The sequence below is a fragment of the Scyliorhinus torazame genome, chromosome 12 (assembly GCF_047496885.1).
Source record: "Scyliorhinus torazame isolate Kashiwa2021f chromosome 12, sScyTor2.1, whole genome shotgun sequence".
Classification (NCBI taxonomy): domain Eukaryota; kingdom Metazoa; phylum Chordata; class Chondrichthyes; order Carcharhiniformes; family Scyliorhinidae; genus Scyliorhinus; species Scyliorhinus torazame.
The window spans coordinates 185,143,028-185,164,089 of NC_092718.1; the positions used below are offsets into that span (position 1 = coordinate 185,143,028).

The following is a 21,062-nucleotide window of genomic DNA, read 5'->3' on the forward strand; positions in this document are numbered from 1 at the left end:
TTAGATTCTGCCATATTTATACATTGAATGTGGCAACCATTCAAGATGTTTTTCTTTAAGCAGTACTAACAATATATTGTGTTATATTTATGAATGCAGTGTTCCAAAATGTACTCATTTTAATTATTATAGATGCAAATACATTACATTCTTATATCCCAAAGCAATGAAATACAGACAGATCCAAAAGTTGTTCAGCACTGATCAATAATATAATTCTAATTAAGGCAAATACAACATGTTTAATCATTGGATTCTTTTATTCAGCAAAAGCATATGCAAATTTTACCCAAAAGCACAGAAACCCCAGAAATCAGAGATTGTCATAAAATAATGTGCTATGATTACAATCATGCAACAAGACGGCAAGCAACACAAGTCACAAATTTTTCCCTTCCTAAACAAAGTATGGGGCATTCTAACTAGTGCTCAGGCACTTTGCCAATGAACTAAGATTTGAGGCAACATGACTACTGTTAAAAATCACATTTACATAGGCAATCTTAGTTTATGCACTAGCTCTGAATTAACACATCTCCACAGTCAAATCAACAGAAGGGAGTGGAGAATAAGCAACCTCCGCAGATGTGCTGTGCAACATGTACGCCATGAAATATTTAACATACCAGCCAAAACTGCAACAGGTTGCAGCTCCAATCAAGGCTGGCAGACTTGAATGTACTTCATTTTAAATTCAGCCTAATTTGCGGCCGCATATTTTACATGCAGTACTGAGCTGGCATCTAACGGAAGTAAGAATTTTTTTATTTTTATTTTTTTAAAACTGGTCGCGTCAAGCTGTAAATCGTTTGATCTCAGCATAACTGAGCACCAGTCAATCAACCATATGCTTTAATGAAAGTCTGTTCGCCAAAACCATATGTTTTCAGTTTCCAAACTAAACCAACCTCAGAAGTTCTAAGTCGTGTCAAGTGTGTAGATATTAAAAGAAAGCTGCTCGGGGGAAATAAAAGTTATATCCAAAAGTACACAAAAATGGTAAGAATTCTTCACATTCTTCACTGCTTTTTACCACTATAGATTCATAGTTACCAGGGTATGGACCAAGGATCCATGTCGCTTTGATTCAGTCCAGCAAATAACTACAGCTCATTTCAAAACTTACTGAATGAACTGGGAAAGGACCAAAGCACACATCGTAAAAGATCTATTATTCTACAGAAACCCAAAGTAGTAGTAGTTTTTTTTTTTTTTAAATTGAGGCCTCAAGAGACCAATTTCACCAATTCTTTTGAATTAATATTTACCAATTCTTTTGAATTAATATTTAAAGTGTACCGAAGCAACATACTAGTATTAAGATCACATGGGTTATTTTACTCTTTGGGGTGCAAAATGCTGAAATTCAGCAAATTTGAAAGCTTGGAAGTTCCTTTCTTTTTACAATCACTGCCAACATTATAAGTAATGTGAATTCAACACAATAAGCTGTGAAGAGGGCATATTTTTCATTAGATTTGCAACCGGATTATAAATAGGAAAAGACAAAAAAAGGGCAATAGAAAGATGACGGTTATTAAGGCAAGTTTGTGGACCAGTTTGCAGACGGTACTGTACATGCAAATACACTGATTTGCAGAAGGAGTGTGGGAGGAGGGGCAAGAGACAAGGTAGGGTGGTACAGGCAGGTGGAGGAAAGAGAAGACAAAGGAAATGGTGCACTATTCCAGCAAGCCATACACATAATACAGCCAACACTGGCATTTCTAAGCAAGCAATTATGCGGGACAGTAGTGTAAACTACACAATGAATTCTGTATCCATTTCCTGCAAGCTCAAGCAGTACTGAAATGCACTATAATATACATTTGTCTTCTTCCAAGTTCCACAAGTTTTAATGCCTTTCTGTCAAGCATTGAGATAATAATTGTGCTGAACTACATATACATATCAACTCCAAATACTTAACAGACCATTGGTGTCAGAAATGCAGCATATACCACTACAGTACATATTTCCAACACATTATTTACACATTTGATACAACCTTGAAGTTTTCTTCCAACTCGACAAAGTTCAAAAGAGTTCAAAAAGCTTCAACAGAAAAAAATGTTTCTGAATGCATGGTTAATCTTCTTGAGCCTCGTTTCTATACACCCAGGCTGATTTTTTTTTGTCTTTATTTTTTTAAAAACGCAGTTAGCATGTGGCACAAGTACATCAATGGACTTCTTTTGGATATATCCTTACAAATATGTACAAAGTAAATACAGGCACTTAAAATGTCTTTGGTTGGAATAAACCAACTTTTCAGGACACTGCGTTCAAAGCGTCAATACCCATTATTTTGGGCTTAACGTGCAAATGCTACAAACTGCCCACTTCCAGTAATTGAGCTGATTTATGCCTCAGATAGTGCAACCTGAAAAAGAAAAAATTGTATGCAATGATAAAGATCAAAATTAATTAGTCAATTAATTTAGCAGCAATCTATAACTAGGCCTGTTTATTTGTCTAGTTTGCTCACTTAGTTAATAAAGCCAGCATAGCGCAAACAGACTAGGGTCTTGGTTACACTGATTCCTGGTTAGGAAAAGCAGAGAAAATTTGGTAACCAAACTCCTAGAGTGCCAGAACAGTTAAGGAATACTCAAGGCTAACATTTCCAGTGCAGGATTACCGATATTCAAATAACTATAAAATTCCAGGGGCATCTAGGTGTTCAATAATCAAATGTAACAGACAATATATGTGGACAATATTAAATACACAAGTAATATTCTTTTAGAATTTTTGTGTGTTGAGAATTTAAATAGAGGCGCCAAGACATCTGCTAAATGCATTCCATCAATATTTAGTTGTTGTTGAAAATTAAATTCTAGACAGTAGTACTGATCCAACACACCATTTTAGATTAGTAAAACAAGAATGATTTAATACTCACAATTACGGACTGTGTTAGTGTCTGTATTTAACAGGCATCACGATCAGAGTATAATTTTTCTTTAAATCGGGCTGAGTCACAGAAAAAGAAGGAGTTACCTTTTCTGGACAGAATTCACTATTGTTTTGTCGTACTTTCCCTGGTCGTCCTTTGATAACCGCATAGCAGAATATTGTAATCACCATGACGAACAAAAAATAACTGGTATGCATCAAATGTAAATTAATAAGTGATCGATCATCCTGTGAATAAAATGGATTTTTGTGCAAAATTATCAGGACGAAAATCAAAGTGGGTTAAGTCAACACTACACACCTGTATTCTTCATTTTACATGTTTTACCATTTCTATCGTCCCCTTATATTTATGCAATCCTCCTCAGTTGGGAAATTAGTTCAAAGATTTAACCGTGGTTTACACAATAAAGAATCTGAATGATATGGCACATTTGGCATGTTATGCCAATGCCGGCTCTGGTTGGCTCTATCCAATTAATCTTATTCCCCTTCTTTTTCCTCCATCATCCAATAATTCTTTACTTTTCAGTAATTATTTAAACCCATTTTGAAAGTTACCATTGAATCCGTCTCCCCCACCCTACTAGGTAATGCAATCCAGATCACAATTTAGTGCAAAAAAAAGTTTAATTTCACCTCTGATACTTTTGTCAACCACCTTAAAATCGGTGTCTTCTAGCTTCAGACCTGTTACCAGAAGCAGTTTCTCTTTTCCCCATCACTCCATCAAAACCCTTCATGATTTAAAACTTTATTTCAAATCCTTCTCTACTCTAAGGAGACATCCTTCATCGCAGTAAAGGTCTTCGGGAAGGCACCCCCACCCGAGGCCGTGACATCATTTCGAACCTGCGGCAACTGGAATTGAACACCATGGGCTGAATTCTCCATTTGGGAGATTGTTCCTCCCACCGGAATTGAATCGCCTCTGATTTGTCCTCGCACTAGGAGCGAAAATCCAGAGGTGGTTTATTATTCCTTTCCTGAAAATGTCTGCATGGCAGGGAATGAGAGGGATTCTCTTGTGAATCCTGCTATTCATTCGTCATTTTGAGTGGACGGCCCAATAGCTGGTGTGCGGAAGCCATCATTCAATTTCCCATTGATGTGAATGAAAGTCTTGCGGATCAAAGATCGGAAGGGATTTAAACCCAGCTGATGTGGTTTTTGCTTTCTAGGATGTTATAGGTGCAGCTTTCTCTGCCTGAGCCAGGGGTAGGGCACAGGCAAGTTTTAAAGCAGTGATTTTCTCACTGTTTGGACTGCTCTCTAGACTCCAGGCAGGGGTCTCCCTTTGAGAGTAGGAAGTCGGGTGGGCAGGATTTGCATTGTTGGGTGAGGGGGCCCTCCAATAAACTTTGGGGGCAATTCCCTCAGAGTTACCCCCATAGCCCACTGCACCAGGCCATGATGGAAAATACTTGCACCAATTCTAGCCCACTTGAATCCCAGTCCAGAGGACTGGAGAATCATGCAGGCTTGGAGAATCCGATGTTCAATCACTAAATAGAATGCAAATGGATCAATCTGACCTATTTTCATCCACCCGCTGGCACGTGGTGCAAACCTCAATATCGCCGCCAAAGGGGGACTGAAGAATCAGAACGGGATTGTTTTTTCTTTGACACTGGATCCTCTGCCACATCGCGAACTCCCCTACTGGTGGTGGTCGGCAGAGAATCCAGCCTCATACTTGGGTCCGGAGTATTTTTTTTTAATGTTTACATAGCTTCCTCGCTTCAGTATTCTATGCCTCTATTTATAAAGCTAAGCTTCCTCGCTTCAGTATTCTATGCCTCTATTTATAAAGCTAAGAGCTATGTGTGCTTTTTTATTAAAGCTTTTGCAACTTCGGTGGCCTTCAAAGACTACCCTTTTACTATTTACATATTCATAAAAGATTTTTGGGGCTCCCTTTATGGTAGCTGCTAATCTTTTTTCATATTCTCTCTTTGACCATCTTAATTTTTTTAAATAATGAGTACCCAATTCTTTTTTTCCCCCAATTAAGGGGAAATTTAACGTGGCCAATCCACCTATCCTGCACATCTTTGGGTTGTGGAAGTGAGACCCACACATACACGCAGAGAATGTGCAAACTCCACACGGACAGTGACCCGGGGCTGGGATCGGGATCGAACCTGGGTCCATAGCGCTGTGAGGCAGCAGTACTAACCGTTGTGCCACCGTGCCTTCTCTCTTTGACCATCTTATCCTCTCTGCACCATTTATGCATGGAGTTCCACAGTTGAGCAAACTGAAGATTACTCTTCAGCAAATTCAGGCACGATGACACAGCCAGTCATTCCACTGCCGGTAAGACATTGAAATTGAGGCACACCAGCCAGAAGTCCACCTAATCTGACTGGAGATTTTGAAGGGAGGAAAAATTATATGAAACAATATGAAACTAAGTTCTAGCCATTGGAAGTGAGTTCCTTCAAATTGACACAGCTAGATCATGAGTATTGCTTAAATAATTTTAAAAAGGAAATGCTGTGAAAGCTTTTCATCTTGCACTCATCAGGACTGCATGCAAGAATTTGCTAACTGTAACAGGGAATAATTAATACAGCATGGGAAGAGAATGTTGATGGAGAATGCTGCATTCTCCATAACAGCACCTCCCCCAGAGTCCACTTGCTAACAAATCAGCACTCTCTTCTCGTGTATTTGTTGTTCCCTGTTCCAGCTGGTAAATTCTTGCGAGCTGCCCTATTGAGGGCAAAAGGGAAAAGTTTCAACGGTATGTCTCTTCTTTCGGCAATACCAAAGTACTGAACTACCAAACAACTATAGCTAGATCAAGGGGTTATGGGTATTCAGATGTCAGAGATACCATTCTCTGTAGTAAGGGACATAGCATCATCTTTTTTAATTCTCTCATTGGATAAGGGTGTCACTGGCTGGGCCAGCATTTGTTGCCCAACCTTAATTGCCCCTGAACTTAGCCACGTGTGCAGCCATTTCAGAGGGTCATAAGAGACAACCACATTGTTGTGGGCCTGAAGCCACATGTAGGCCAGACTAGGTAAGGATCGTGGATTTCCTTCCCTAAAGGATGTGAGTGAGCAAGAGGGTTTTTAAAAACTTTTTTTTACAACAGTCGACAATGGTGTCATGGCCACCATGAGACTTTTCGTTCCAGAGGCGGCGTTAAGGGAAATTGTTCAGGTGAGGGATAGGGCAGGGAAGTGGTGGAGCCGGCCTCCACATTGTGGGAGGAGGTGCTAATGACAGGGGCACTGGAGAAGGGGGTTGGGTCAGTGGTTTACAGAGTTATTTTGGAAGAGGAGAAGGCACCACTGGAAGGGATCAAAGCAAAGTGGGAGTAAGAGTTGGGAGAGGGTATGGAAGAGGGGTTCTGGTGTGAGGTGCTCCGGAGAGTGAACGCCTCCACCTCATGCGGGAGGTTGGGGCTGATACAGCTGAAGTGATATATACAGCACACCTCCCGTACCAGCCTCCCCGAACAGGCGCCGGAATGTGGCAACTAGGGACTTTTCACGGTAACTTCATTTGAAGCATTTTCATTTCATTTTCACAAGGGCGAGGATGAGCCGATTCTTTAAAGGGGTAGAAGATGTGTGTGAAGATTGTGGGTGGGGTCCCCGCAAATCATCTTCATATGTTTTGGTCCCGTCCAAAACTGGAGGATTACTGGAAGGAGGTTTTTAGGGTGCACGTGAAACTGGACCCGGGCCCTCGGGAGGCCATATTCCGGGTGTCAGGCCAGCCGGGGTTGGAAACAGGTGCGGAGGCAGATGTTGTAGCCTTCGCCCGAAGGTGGATCCTGATGGGATGGAGAGCAACCTCTCCACCCTGTGCCCTGGTGTGGCAGGAGGACCGGTTGGAATTCTTGACTCTTAAGAAGGTTAAGTTTGAACTGAGGGGAAGGATGGAGGGGTTCTACAAATCACGGGCAGTATTTATTATGCACTTTCAAGAACTGGATAACATTGAACATTAGTTGGGGGAGGGGGACTGTGTGTGTTAATGGTGACTATGGGTGATTCCTGATTCATTTGTTTATGTTAACATGCGGGCTAATGTTTGGGGTTTGGTGGGAGGATGGGATCGTTGTTATTGATATGGGGATTGACATTATATTAGTTACTGATTATTGTTTATTGATGGTGGACGCAAATTTGGGAAAAAATGTGAAATGTGAAAAAGGAAGAGAATAAAAATATATTTTTTAAAAACGTTAGGCAATGTTAAACTGTTGACAGCTTGGCATGGAGCCATAAAGCGAGAAGTAAAATAATAATTTTTTTTTTTGCATGTTACTTACATCTGGCACAATGACCGTGAGTTTAGGATTGAGCGCATGATAGACTTTCCCAATTGCTCCTTTATAACACCAAAACGGGTTGTAGTCCTGTGAATATTTTGTATTTGCATCTCTAGCTGTGGTGAAAATTTTATACCAGATGGTAGCATTACTGTACGTTTCAGGGATGCAGTGTGGTGGCTGGCTGTAAAAAATAATGTAAATTTTACTTCAAAACTTGAAAGCAGCTTTGAAAGACATAACCCTCAATGACTTACTGCTTTTAAGACTATTAGGACTGCTACTAAAAAACAATAAAGAAAATAGTTTCAAACTTTCAGGAAACACGCGCTCTGCCTGAAGGCAGGCTCTTGGCACACTGTATGTTGATGTTTCATCCAGAAAGGTTTTCTAGCTCCTTTTTTTTGTGCCAGTGGTAATTTTTCACTGCCATCCACTCAGGAGGCAGGGCAAGAAATCAGGTCCCAAGCCTACCTCAGCAAGAATGGCCTTTCAGAAAGAAGGCCTATTCCAGATATCATGGCTTAGTAAACAATAGTGGCCATAAGTATCCTTCATAGAATACTTGGTGTAGGAGATGATCATTCAGCCCATTGAGTCTGCACCGACCCTCCGAAAGAGCACCCAACCCAAGCTATCCCTGTAATCCTGTAACCCCAATTAACCTTTTGGACACTAAGGGGCAATTTTAGCATGGTCAATCCACACAGCCTGCACATCTTTGGACTGTGGGAGGAAACCGGAGCACCTGAAGGAAACCCACACAGACACAGGGAGAATGTGCCAACTCCACACAGTCACCCAAGGTCGGAATCAAACCCGGGTCCCTGATGCTGTCAAATGTGCCACTATGAAGGGACATACAAATTATGGACAACACCATTAGCTGGGAGTGTGTTTGTCAAGCAGAAGTAAATCACAGGCACCAAATACAGACAAATTAATTTGTGCTATTCAGAGCCAGTACCAAATAAGAATGAACTTAACTGTAGCATCGCCATCAACTCAGTGCAAGTTCTCTCACAAATTCTGCGCAACATTTTATTCAATAGCATGCAGCATTGGTTTCTGGTTCAAAAACTGCAAGTGAATTAGAAATTAAGGATTCCCTGCACATTCATTTGAAAATCCCACCAGTTCCAGAATAATACTCACACTGTGACAGGAAAAACATTAGCTGTGGCTGTGACGGTCATGCACGTTGAGTAAACCATCTGCTCACAGTGGCCATGGAGGACACACTCATCAGAATTCCAGGAAGTTGGTAATGTAAATGTAATATTAATTTCTTCATGTGCTTCATGTCCTAGAAAACAATCACAGAACCTTCTTTTTAAAACACAATTATTAAAGGAGGGAGTAAATGACAGTAAAAGCCTCCATATCACAGTTATTTCTGGGGGGTGATTGTATCAAGTTCAAAATTCAAGAACCCAATTAGAGCTAAAAACTACATATCCCCAGAGAGATATTTAGTATTTAGAAACCCTGATTATTAAAAATGGACTTGGAAGGCCAAGTAAAAACAGTCCAGTGAAGTTCCATTAGTGACATACAAGTTGTGTACTTCAGAATCCCAACATTTATAAGCTATACCCAAGAAATATGATCGTTTGACAGTCATAAATTTGACTGAAAATTATTTAGTTAGTGGGGTAGTATGCATTAGGGGTCATGTGGGACTGTGAAGCCGTGATGTCATTGGCTGACAGATCCCGGGTCCTGGTTGTCTGTTGATCTCTAGCTCCGCCCTGAAGGCGGAGTATAAGAACCAGGAATTCTCCCCGCGGCTCCAGTCTGTTGCTGAACTGCGGGGAACGAGTCACGCTTAATAAAGCCTCATCGACTTCACCTCTATTCTTAAAAAGCAGCTCAAGATAGCCGGACATTTGACTTACCTTACTGTAGCTTAGAAATTCCGAAGCCATTAAAATGGCGTCAGCCTGTCTAGAATAACCCAAAACAATCGCCTTACAGGAATGGGAATGACCCTATTTCCTGACCACTCACAAGATATCCCAGGCTGTCACCCGAGTATTGAGCTCGGTATGGAACAAGTCATTAGACACAGTCACTTTGGCCAACAGACCCTGGCCGAGAAAGTAACTTGTCTGGCCATAATTTAATCATGTCTAAACCATGGACCTGGAACCAACTTTCTATGACTGTGCTTGCATAACTGGTGAGTTGGAGAGAGGAAATTGTGTGATGAGTGAATTAACCCTCTTTTGTGTTTTAAGAACTGCTTTTCTCCAAGACACAGAACAGGAGGAAAGATGCCGATGATGATGGTCCCAGGTGGGCACTCTCTCTCTCTGCATCCATCCTGCAAGCCCCACCTATCATTTGACCAGCTCTATACCGCAGGCAGGGTCCAAAATCCCACCCAGCAACTTGACTCCAGGGCATCCAACTGAAACCGTCCAAGAACATCCTTAAATCATCCCACTGTAAAATTCTGAAAGAACTCTGGGCCCTGTATAAAAACATAAAAAATAGGAGGAGGCCATTAGGCCCTTCAAGCCTGCTCCGCCATTCATTCTGATCATGGCTGATCATCCAACTCAATAGCTTAATCCCGCTTTCCCCATATCCTTTGATCCCCTTCGCCTCAAGTGCCATATCTAACTGCATCTTGAAAACATGCAATGTTTTGGCTTCAACTACTTCCTGTGATAACAAATTCCACAGGCCGACCACTCTCTGGGTTAAGAAATTTCTCCTTATCCCGGTTTTAAATGATCTACCGCGGATCCTCAGACTGTGACCCCTGGTTCTGGACACACCCCCTATTGGGAACATCTTTCCTGCATCCACCCCGTCTAGTTCTGTTAGAATTTCATAGGATGCTGAGATCCCCCTCTCATTCTTCTGAACTCCAGAAAATACAATCCTAACGCCAGTCCCACCATCCTAGGAATCAGTCTGGTAAACCTTTGCTGCACTCCCTCTAGAACCAGAACAAGAACATCCTTCCTCAGAAGAGACCACAACTGCACACAATATTCCAGGTGTGGCCTCACCGAGGCCCTGTATAACTGCAGCAAGACATCCCTGCTCCTGTACTCAAATCCTCTATGGAGGCCAACATACCATTTGCCTTCTTTATCGAATGCTTACCTTCAGCGACTGGTGTACGATAGACACCCAGGTCTCTTTGCACCTTCGCCTCTCCTAATTTATGGTCATTTAGATAAAAGTGATTTCTCCAAATTACACTGCATCTACCATTCACTCAACTTGTCCAAATCACACTGAAGGATCTCTGCGTCCTCCTCAAAGCTCATCGTGCCACCCGACTTGGTGTCATCTGCAAATCTGGAGATATTACATTTTGCTCCCTCATCGAAATACATATTGTGAATAGCTGGGGTCCCAGCACCGATCAGTGGTGCCCCAATAGTCACTGACTGCCAACTTGAAAAAGACCCGCTAATTCTTACTCTTTTGTTTTCTGTCTGCCATTTCAATACGCTAACCCTAATCCCACATGCTTTAATTTTACATACTAATCTCTTATGCAAGACTTGGTCAAAGGCCTTCTCAAAGCCCAAATTTACCACATCCATTGGCTCCCCCTCATCAACTATATTAGTTACATCCCTGAAGAATTCCAGTAATTTGTCAAGCACAATTTCCCCTTCATAAATCCATGCTGACTCTGTCCAATCCTGCCACTATATCCTAAGTGCTCTGCTACACAATCTTTGATGATGGATTCTAGAATTTGCCCCACTACCAATGTCAGGCTTAATTGTCTATAATTCCCCGTTTTCTCTCTACCTCCCTTTTTAAATAGTTGAATTACATTAGCTACCCTCCAATCTGCAGGAACTGTTCCAGATACTGGAAGATGACCACCAATGTATCCACTATTTCTAGAGCCACTTCCTTAAGTATTCTGGGATGTAGATCACCAGGCTCTAGTGATTTATCAGCCTTCAGTCCTTCAATTCCCAACCCAAGGCATCAATATGTTGAATCCACAGAGAACTGACATTTTTGGACTTTTGAAAAAACGGCTTAATCTATCCTTCCCTCTTCAACAGTCGGTGAATTTTTATTTAGGCGAGATGTCAAGAACAATGAATATTATTCTCTTTATGGTCAGTCTAAAAAGACGTACAAGCATTTTTTAAATTTAAAAACCTGTTACGGTCAAACAAGGTGGAGGAAAACAGGGGAGCCATCCTACTCCTCCTCCTCACCTGACTAGCACTAGAATTAAATGTTGAAAATGAAATAATTTAAAACATCAAGCAAGATTTATGAAAAGTGCAAAGACAGAAACATACTGGCAGCAAATAGAATACAACAGTCAAAAGGCATTAAATATTTCCATCTACTAGTCATCACCCACTCTCAGTCAGCCTTTCAATATAAAAACTTTGTATGTGTACTGTGTTTCATCTCCAAAGTCCCGAGAATGCAAATGTAACATACTTGACCAATATAAACGGTAAAGCTAATCTGAAGAAAATCACAAATGATTTGCATTGATATAGCATATTGTTAAAACACATTAAGCCACTAATATTACAAGGAGGCAGTACCAGGGTCATGCAACATCATCCATTTCACAATCTTCATATTATGCAACTCACAATTTAATGTCAATGCAATGCTATTTTTAAACAGCCAACGTTGTAGAGAAAGCTGAAATAGTAGATTTTTCTTTCTTGGGAGTGTATGGGTGAAATATTTTGCTCAGCTACCACCTGCAGTTGGTTAGAGAAATCAACTTGTGCACAGCTTGCTTTGGAACTTTGGATTGCGGCCACATACCTTACAGGGACATGTTATGCACATGGATTGCGAGAAGGACCGTCAATCAACTGTACAACAAGAAGTTTCAGAGGATATGGATAGAACATTTTTTAAAAATAAATTTAGAGTACCCAATTATTTATTTTTTTCCAATTAAGGGGCAATTTAGTGTGGCCAATCCACCAACCCTGCACATTTTTGGGTTGTGGGGGTGAAACCCACGCAGACACGGGGAGAATGTGCAAAGTCCACACGGACAGTGACCCAGGGCCCGGGATTCGAACCTGGGTCCTCAGCGCGTAGGCAGCAATGCTAACCACTGTGCCACAGTGCTGCCCATGGATAGAAAATTAAGCATCTTATGTTCAGTCTAAAGAAGGGTTGGACAAAGTGCAGGGATCAGTGCTGATCGATCTCGGTTCTTGTATGTAGATGTCTCCAATTTGGAATGGGAATGCAATCTGGGATCAGTGCTGATCCATCTTTGCTCTTGTATGCAGATGTTTCCAACTTGGAATGGGAATGCAATCTCAAAATTTACTGATAACTTTTAGAAATTAAGTAGTATTTATTTCATCACGGGAACATGGTGATAAAGAGAAGCCCCAGTTTGCCTTTCCATAATATCGAAGCTTAGCTGGAGATGGCGGCCTGGAATTTCACTAAATCAAGTTGACTCACAAGTCCTTTAAAAAATGGTGGGTGAGTCCCAATGCCAGGATACCTGACCCCATTCCCAGGCTGTCTAATTTTCAGGAGTGTCTTTAAAAAGGTGAGGGCTGGTACTAGTCAGAATCCCGCATTCAGCGCTCCTGGCCTAGCCAGCTCCATTCATGGATAGACGTGCCTTACTCCTCTGCAAATTTCATGGAGTTGGACAAGGTTTTTGAAAAGTCGTGGTTCAGTGCCCGTTAAGAGGGGCTGTGAACCCTAGTGCAAACAAGGGGACCATTTAAAAGTTCTGCAGAAGGATTATATAGATCTGAAATGTTAACTCTTTCTCCCCACAGGTTCTACCAGACCCCCAAGTGAATCCTGCATTTTCTGTTTTCATTATAAAAGTTTATGGCCTCCATGAAAAGTTACCTCTTCCACCCACTCCCTCAGGCACCTCATGCCACATTCTGCCCTACTATCCACTCCCTCATGTCCCCTATGCCAAGCTGTTCTTCCACCAACCCACAATGCTCCTCATTGCCCATATACAAACCATTGGCACTTCCACGTTGACTAACTTACTGTACACTTTGTAGAACCAATTAATGCCATATGTACGTGGTATGTCTTATAAATCTTGAAAAAAGTTAATTCCATTGATAATCTTCTCCTTTGCTTGGAAAAAAATGTCTGGAACCAAGCTGATAAGTGTCAATCATCCAAACCCCTTTGAACTTTCAAAAACCACAAACTTTTGAAATCACTTAACTTCCATCAACAAACTGTGAAATTGACTGCAGAGGTCAGAGTGTCTGAGCTGTCAATCAAACTATGTTTCCTCTGGGGTGCAGGTATTCTCATGTTGTAATAGCCATCTAGACTCTTAGCCAAGCCTCATCATGCATGAGGGATCATAGGGAGTGGGGAAGGGCCATGGATGAGGCATAGGTAGTGTTTGTGGCGGTGGGGGGTACTTTACGTTTTTCTTCCCTCTGGAACAAAGTCTCATGGACTGAGTCAGGCCTTTTAAACAGCCCACCGTGGCAACTGGTAACCTGTGGCTGCCTCCGCACTTCTTCCAAGTCAGCTGGCCCAACTCAAGCCCTCACCCCGCCCCCAGCAATAAAGATTCCACCTTTGCAGGTACTTTCTCCCAAAGCTAGGAGGCGGAGTCCACCTTTGCAGGTACTTTCTCCCAAAGCTAGGAGGCCGAGTCGGGATTTTTCTCATCTCTCCCTATCCGCCTTGAGGATGAAAATCCAAACCAACATATTAACCATAACAAATACCTCCCCTCTTTCTCAAAATTGCCTCCTGCAAAAGAGAGAGAGAACCAATTTAATCATTTCAAAAGGCATTTTTTGTATAAAATCTTAGAATTGAATTAGAAGATATTGGATATTTTTTAAAGTGATATTTGATATTAAAATGATCCCACTGATTTTAGTATTGTTACCTGTCAGTCCAATCTGATGTCCAAAGATAGTTGCACTAAGGTGTGTAATATTGCGTGAGTATCCACCAAAAGGTTTTAGAGGATCCAGTGTGAGTGTTATAGAAACAGAAATATTTATTGATCCAGGATCTTCCAGAACTGATGGGGATTGTGTGGAAGATCGCATTTGTCCACTTGTTACGGTGCTCTCTGGGGTGGTGGTTTCATTAATTAGGTGTTTTAAAGTTTCATTCTCAGATATGCACAAGTCCAAATCATTAAACCTCAGCAGGAAAGTGTTCCAGTCCTACCAGGAGACAGAAATAGTTTTTTTTAAATTACAAACACGTCATTTCATCTTTTAAAATATACTGTAATCGCAATCATAACCTTAGCATTAACTAAAATTATTTGGCCCTACAAATTAGTGGCCATAGGTGACTGTATTAGAATTACACTTTTTATTTAGATCTGATGTAATTTAAATATAAATAAAAGTCAATTATATTATCACTCAACTCTTCATTTCAGTTTAAATTGCCTACTTCAGTCATTATTTGAGCATGAGCAAACCAATTATAAATGAACTCATCATAACAGCAGGAGAAAGCAGTAATATAACTTTGTACCATACATGCCCAAGCTACAGGTTACTTCTTTAACAGAGATGGTAACGCAAGAGACAAAGTAACCATGGGGAAACACAGGAAGGCTACCCACTGTTTCAGAGTTCATTTTGTAAGCGGAGCTGTGTAGTCTAGAAGCATTCCTGTTTGAGCCCAAACTGAAGTTAGAGTTACAAGTTAAGTTTGCAATTCCTATCAGTATACACTATGGTCAAGTAAGGGCTCAAAGATGAATCATGACACAATAAAAAAATGTCCTTTGTATAACACGTTTAATGTGTAAAATGTTCCAAGTCAAACAAAAATGGACGCGGAGTGGAAGGATGAGATTTTAGACGGATGACTAAATGTTTGGTCAACGAGGTGGTTTTAAAACATTATTGGAAAGTGGAGAAGTTTGGGGACGGAAAACCAGAATGAGAGGCTTTAAACAACTGAAGACATGGAGTGGAGGATGCACAACTGACCAGAATTCGAGGAATGCTCAGTTCTCAGAGGGCTGGAGAACGGTATAGAAAAGAGGTCGACCCCCATAAAGAAATTTAAGTCGAACAGAAAAAAAGGTTGAAATGTTGGATGACCAGGATTCAAGTGAGCAGAATCTGGAGTGGGATAGAACACATTGCTTTGGATGAGCTGAGACTGATAGATGAAAAGCTGGCCAAGGAAATATTGGAAAAATCAAGTTTATTAAGGAAGAGGACTTCATGGACTATAACAACCACAGCCAGACAATGCTCTGGAGGTCTTTGACTTTGGAGAAACCGGATAAGATTTTAAAAACACACAAATAATATCAGAATGTTTCAAAGTTCCAAAAGCTCATATAAAAACTGAGGAGAGCCTTCATCTGAATAGATCTAATGAATCAATTGTGTAAAAGGAGAATTTACAGGAGGTTGGCCACAAGCCAGAGGTCTAATAAATGTCTGGACACTTGTGTTCAGAAATGATAGGTGACAAAGCAAAAAATCCAATATGTATTTGTTGATTCCTTTCCCTTCTAGAGTCTCCTCATATCGATTCTTAGATAGTTTACTCTTTAAGAAATGCGTTGTTTATTTTTAAATAGGCTGCAGCATCACTACCCTATGAGGTGCACAGTTGGGATAGCAAAACCCTACTGGAGCTGTTCTCCTGGCTCTAGCAGTGAGTGCATCGATGTTGATTTCTAACAGTTTAAAACCTCAAATTTCTTTGTTTTGTGATAGTGCATATATTTTGTACCGTGTGAATATGGTGACCTGACCACACAAGTTTGGCAACTAACAAAATCCTATCAGATAACACTTACAATAAAATAATTTCTCACCAACACTAGCATCAGATGTAATCAAAATCATTTAGTTACAATGTCTTGTGGAGGAGACATTCAATTTGGATCTCATCTAACTGCTCTGCTAGATGTAAAAGATCCCATAGCACTCTTGGATGAAGTGTTTGCATGGTTCCCAAGGCAACATTTATTCATAAAACCAACAATATCAAAAGAGGAGTTTGTTTGTGGGGCCTTGCTGCGGGCAATTTTTAAATTTAAATTTTGTGAACACAATTTTGTATTCAATTAAGGGTTAGGCCAATACACCTAACCTGCACAGGAGTGAAACCCACGCAGACACGAGGGAATGTACAAACTCCACACAGACAGTGACCCAGGGCCGGTGCTGCACGCAAATAGATAGCCACATTTCCAAACGTTTCCCCGACATCACAACTGGGTCTAAACTTCAAAAATGATTAATTTGTGGCGAAGTACTCGGAAATGCAAGGTGCTAAAGAAATGTAAGGTCTTTCTATTTAAAACGTTTTCCTCACAGCTGCAACTATTTTGTTGTCAACTTGACAGAGTAGTCATCCAATTTAGTGCACATGCATAGATTCATAGAATTTACAGTGCAGAAGGAGGCCATTCGGCCCATCGAGTCTGCACCGGCTCTTGGAAAGAGCACCCTACCCAAGGTCCACACCGCCACCCTATCCCCATAACCCAGTAACCCCACCCAACACTAAGGGCAATTTTGGACACTAAGGGCAATTTATCATGGCCAATCCACCTAACCTGCACATCTTTGGACCGTGGGAGGAAACCGGAGCACCCGGAGGAAACCCACGCACACACGGGGAGGATGTGCAGACTCCGCACAGACAGTGACCCAAGCCGGAATCGAACCTGGGACCCTGGAGCTGTGAAACAATTGTGCTATCCACAATGCTACCGTGCTGCCCTGAAACGCTTAACAAAAATCGCTGGGTTGCACTATGCTACAACAAACAGCCAACCGCTTAATGCTATCAAGAACAAGACCCAGCATTAAATTTAGTTTGTGCTTTTATTGACATAAGCCTCCAATGGGTCAAATGATGGTTTAATATGGGTCAGGGAAGAGGGTGTAAAAGACTGGGATGATTCAAGAACCCAGCATTTGAAACCAGCCTAAAAGGTTGTTTATACTTTAAACTATTATGGATTATTATAACATAGGTGTATTTAGCAAACTATACGTGTGAAAGCGTAATTCTGTTGATTTGCAGACACCAAAGTTTCTAAGTTGAGCTGTTTTATCCTGCACAATGCCTCCCCACCACCACCAAAGCAGAATAGACACATCCTTTACACAGATTTCAGACTCAAGTTGCCCGTACGCTTGTGTTGGAACCAGTCTTTAGAAATCACGATGTAAAGTCATCTCTAGTCTTGTATAAATCTAGAACTTTATCATTACAAACATTTTTGAGAAACATTTCCATGCCATTAAGGGAGACAAAAAACAATACCTCAGTCATTTCCGGAGACTTGATTTCCTTTATTTTAAAGAAGTAACCCAACGTCAGGAAAGCTATGGCCATTGCACTGACACTAATCATAAACACCACAAGGGGAGGACGGTTGCTGATGTATACCTTCAAGTTCTCAAGTGAATGGATAGAAAGCATAGTTCCTGTCAAGTAAACCTGCAAAACAAATGATTGGTTAAATTTATCACAAGAACAAATTTTATTATCTGTTGATTAGTGGGGGGCTGGTTAGCTCTGTTGGCTAGATGACTAGAGTGTGGTACAGAATAATGTCAACGGCATGGATTCAATCCCTCTACCGGCTGTGGTAGTTCATGGTGCATGCAACCTCGCCTTGCCCAACATTTGTGGAACGGCATCCCTCAAGCCAAATAACTAACTGTCTCCATCTAATAGAGAGAAATGGTCGTTTGTAGACTCTGGGCACTTACAATGGTATGGAGAATAATAATAATCTTTATTATTGTCACAACTAGGCTTACATTAACAATGATGTTACTGTGAAAATCCCCTAGTCGCCACACTTAGGCGCCCGAGGGAGAATTCAGAATGTCCAATTCACCTAACAAGCATGTCTTTTAGGACTGTGGGAGGAAACCGGAGCACCAAGCGGAAACCCACGCAGACACGGGGAGAACCTGCAGACTCCACATAGCCAGTGACCCAAGCAGGAATACGAACCTGGGACCCTGGAGCAGTGAAGCAACAGTGCTAACCACTGTGCTACCGTGGGGAGATTTCCTAAAATTCATAGTTTTGTTCATCTGCATTAAATACACTGTGCCAATCAGAACTTTTTTGCTGCACCAGTACAATATAAAAAAAAGATGACAGCGAGATCAAGACGAAAGAAAGATCACACTAAATGATGCACAAAAATCCAGAATATGAACATTATTCGTGCTCATAACTTACAAAGATCAGCAAGTCAAATTTCTTACCCAGAAGTCACATGGATTTCATATAGAATCAGTCATATAGCTAAAACAGTCAAAAACCTCAAACATTTGAGAACATTTCCAGTAAAATACTCAGTTTACTTTTGTAGCCACCGCTGCAGGGAAATTCAGCCAACAGAGGCAGAAACCAGCAGGTGCAAGTTACTGTGTATTAAACTCTGCGAAAGCTCAGAGCATCGATACAAGCAGCCATTTGCATAATAATGTAGCAGCCATCTACATACTAATAAGCAATCCGCAGGAACAATCGCAACATTTGGGACAAACAAAGCTAAGCCAGACTCCCCCACGCCAGCAGGAGCCAACACAAAAGAGTTTAACGGACACCTCAAGACCGTCCATCGATCAGGGAACTGCTCCAGTATTGGAGAAATCAAACCAAGCGATTGGAACAAAGTCCAATCACCTGGAACCAGGTAGGGGGTCTGCCCTGAAAGGCGGGAAGCCCCTGGGGACTATAAAATTAAGCCCCCAAGCTCAAATCGTTCTTCTTGACAGGGTCACTCAGCAACGCGAACCAACCCTTGAGAGTGAACTGTCCAAGCTGCCGCATCACTGAAGTAAGTCTCAAGTTGAGGCTCGCTATGAGATAGGCGCGCCTAGCTACCAGTCCATACTGGCTTTGAATCCCGCAGTTTCAGAATCCGAACGAAAGGCCATTTGTTCCCCTGACCTGGTGGGCCAGTCCGAAGCTAAGTATAGGCCTGTTAGTTGTAGAAGTAGCTTAGAAGTAGAATTTATGCATGAGTAGCGATTTACTGTGTATAATAAATGTGCTTTGATTTAAATCTTACTAACTGGTGTGTTGAGTTATTGATCATTACTTGAACTTGAACCTCGTGGCGGTAAAATAAAGATACCTGGCGACTCAAGAGCAAAGGTTATAAAACAGAGCCAATTGAACCAACCAAAAGTTAGCAACATATTACTGCCGACATTCTGACGGACCCGAACTAGAAGTGGCTTAACCACTCCGGGAGAAACCAAAAATTTGAATTAGAGATCCAATTGGGAACAGAAAACCACAAGTGTTCAAGCAGTTCTGATCAATCCTCATAATTCGGAAGTGTGTTAAATGCATGCGTAACTAACAGGGCTATAAGGTAAACTGATAGATGTTTTGTTGCGACAAAACTGTCGGGAGTTTGTATTTCGGAAATTAGCGAAAGCCGTACCCGTATTTACAGCACCGCCTCAGCTCCCCTGTTCCAAATTTAAAAGAAGCATTCGGATAAGAAAGATGGCAATGCAGCGCCTCATGAACCCAGAAGAACATGCGGTTGCAGCGACCAGCAGCAGTAGAGAAGGACAGTGTCCCGTATGGGAGGAAGAAATTAGGAAGTACCTCAAAGGGAAAGGATGGCCCCTTTGGAGCGAATTCTGTAGCAATGAGGAAACGGGTCCCGGGAGTATAGGACATACTTGGTGGGAGAACCTGAGTGAGATTCACAAGAAGAGCTTAGGGAAAGCTCGCAAGCCGATGGCAATCGTGTCCTGCTTGGCACAATTGCGAGGCACAGAGGAGGTCGTTAGGACGCTCCGGAAAGAGATAGAAGGCATACATCGAATGAGTAAGGTCGATGTTAGTGTGGTAGAAAGAGAGAACTTATAGTTGAGGAGGAAGTTGGCAGCAAAAGACGGAGAGGTGGATGATGCCAAGTGGGCACACCAGTCTTGTCTGGCGCACCTAAGCAGCTTCCAGTCCCAGTATGAAAAGGCCAATCAGGACATGCAACATGCAGTCCTGGTACGAGAAGAAACCGAGAAGCAGGTAGAAGCATTGCAGAGGCAATGTGGTGACCTGAAGGCAGCGTTAAGAGCACTCCATGCTGCCACCACGGAGCAAAGACAAAGCTCATTAGACCACGCAAAGTGCCGGAAGCAGATTGCAGAGCTGCAATTGCTGCTTTCAATCCAAAAAGGATTCCAGGAAACCTTTGGAGCAAAATTAGATGAGGAAGACGGCCCTGATTGGGAAGAGTTAAATGAGACAGCGCAGAGATATGTTCAGGGAACATGTGCGCAGGGAAAGCCCCAAAAGAGGAAAGTGTCTCAACCCCCCACAGAGCAGATAGTTCAGGCTCCAATGAACCCAGTCACCACCCACCGCACAGCCACATCGGACGATACAGAATTTCTGTACACCACCCCCTTAACAGTGATCTAATTACGGGACGAGTGCAAGAAGATCACACCGTTCCTCCCCACCTCAGACCCCCACCATTTCTTTGCCAGAGTAAAGCAGCAGGCGACCATGTACGGCCTGGATGAGCGAGAGCTTGTAAAGCTCACAGTTGAGTCTAGACCCTTCGGTCGTAGCAGCCCTTCCCGACCCACAGAATGTAGGAGGCACCCTTGCAGAAATGCATACCGCGGTCCTAGATGCGATCGGGTATAACAGGGGTGACCCTGTAGATGGCCTCAATAAATGTAGGCAAAAGAAAACCGAGCACCCCACAGCGTTTGCTGGACGCCTGTGGATCCACTTTGCAGCAGTTTGTGGAGACTTAGACTGCGCCCATTTGTCCCCAGACAACATGGCCAAATGGACCCGTACCCTTATCTCCCATGCAACAGAAACAGGACAAAAACTTGCGCGAATTATG

General features: G+C 42.0%; 1 protein-coding gene across 2 annotated transcripts in view; it reads right to left on the bottom strand.

Moving 5' to 3' along the window:
• Nucleotides 1–241: 241 nt before the first annotated feature.
• Nucleotides 242–21,062, bottom strand: part of tmem248 (transmembrane protein 248) — a 64,887-nt gene continuing 44,066 nt past the window's right edge. Inside the window, exons 2-7 of one of the 2 annotated variants that reach the window (XM_072469501.1) lie at nucleotides 17,477–17,653; nucleotides 14,097–14,382; nucleotides 8,372–8,522; nucleotides 7,217–7,400; nucleotides 2,906–3,147; nucleotides 242–2,383 (exon numbers count right to left, since the gene is read on the bottom strand). In XM_072469501.1, the coding sequence (XP_072325602.1) occupies nucleotides 2,920–3,147; nucleotides 7,217–7,400; nucleotides 8,372–8,522; nucleotides 14,097–14,382; nucleotides 17,477–17,653 (1,026 nt within the window). In that variant the 3' untranslated portion in view covers nucleotides 242–2,383; nucleotides 2,906–2,919. The remainder of the gene's footprint in view (nucleotides 2,384–2,905; nucleotides 3,148–7,216; nucleotides 7,401–8,371; nucleotides 8,523–14,096; nucleotides 14,383–17,476; nucleotides 17,654–21,062) is intronic. The other variant, XM_072469502.1, reaches the window with a different exon arrangement.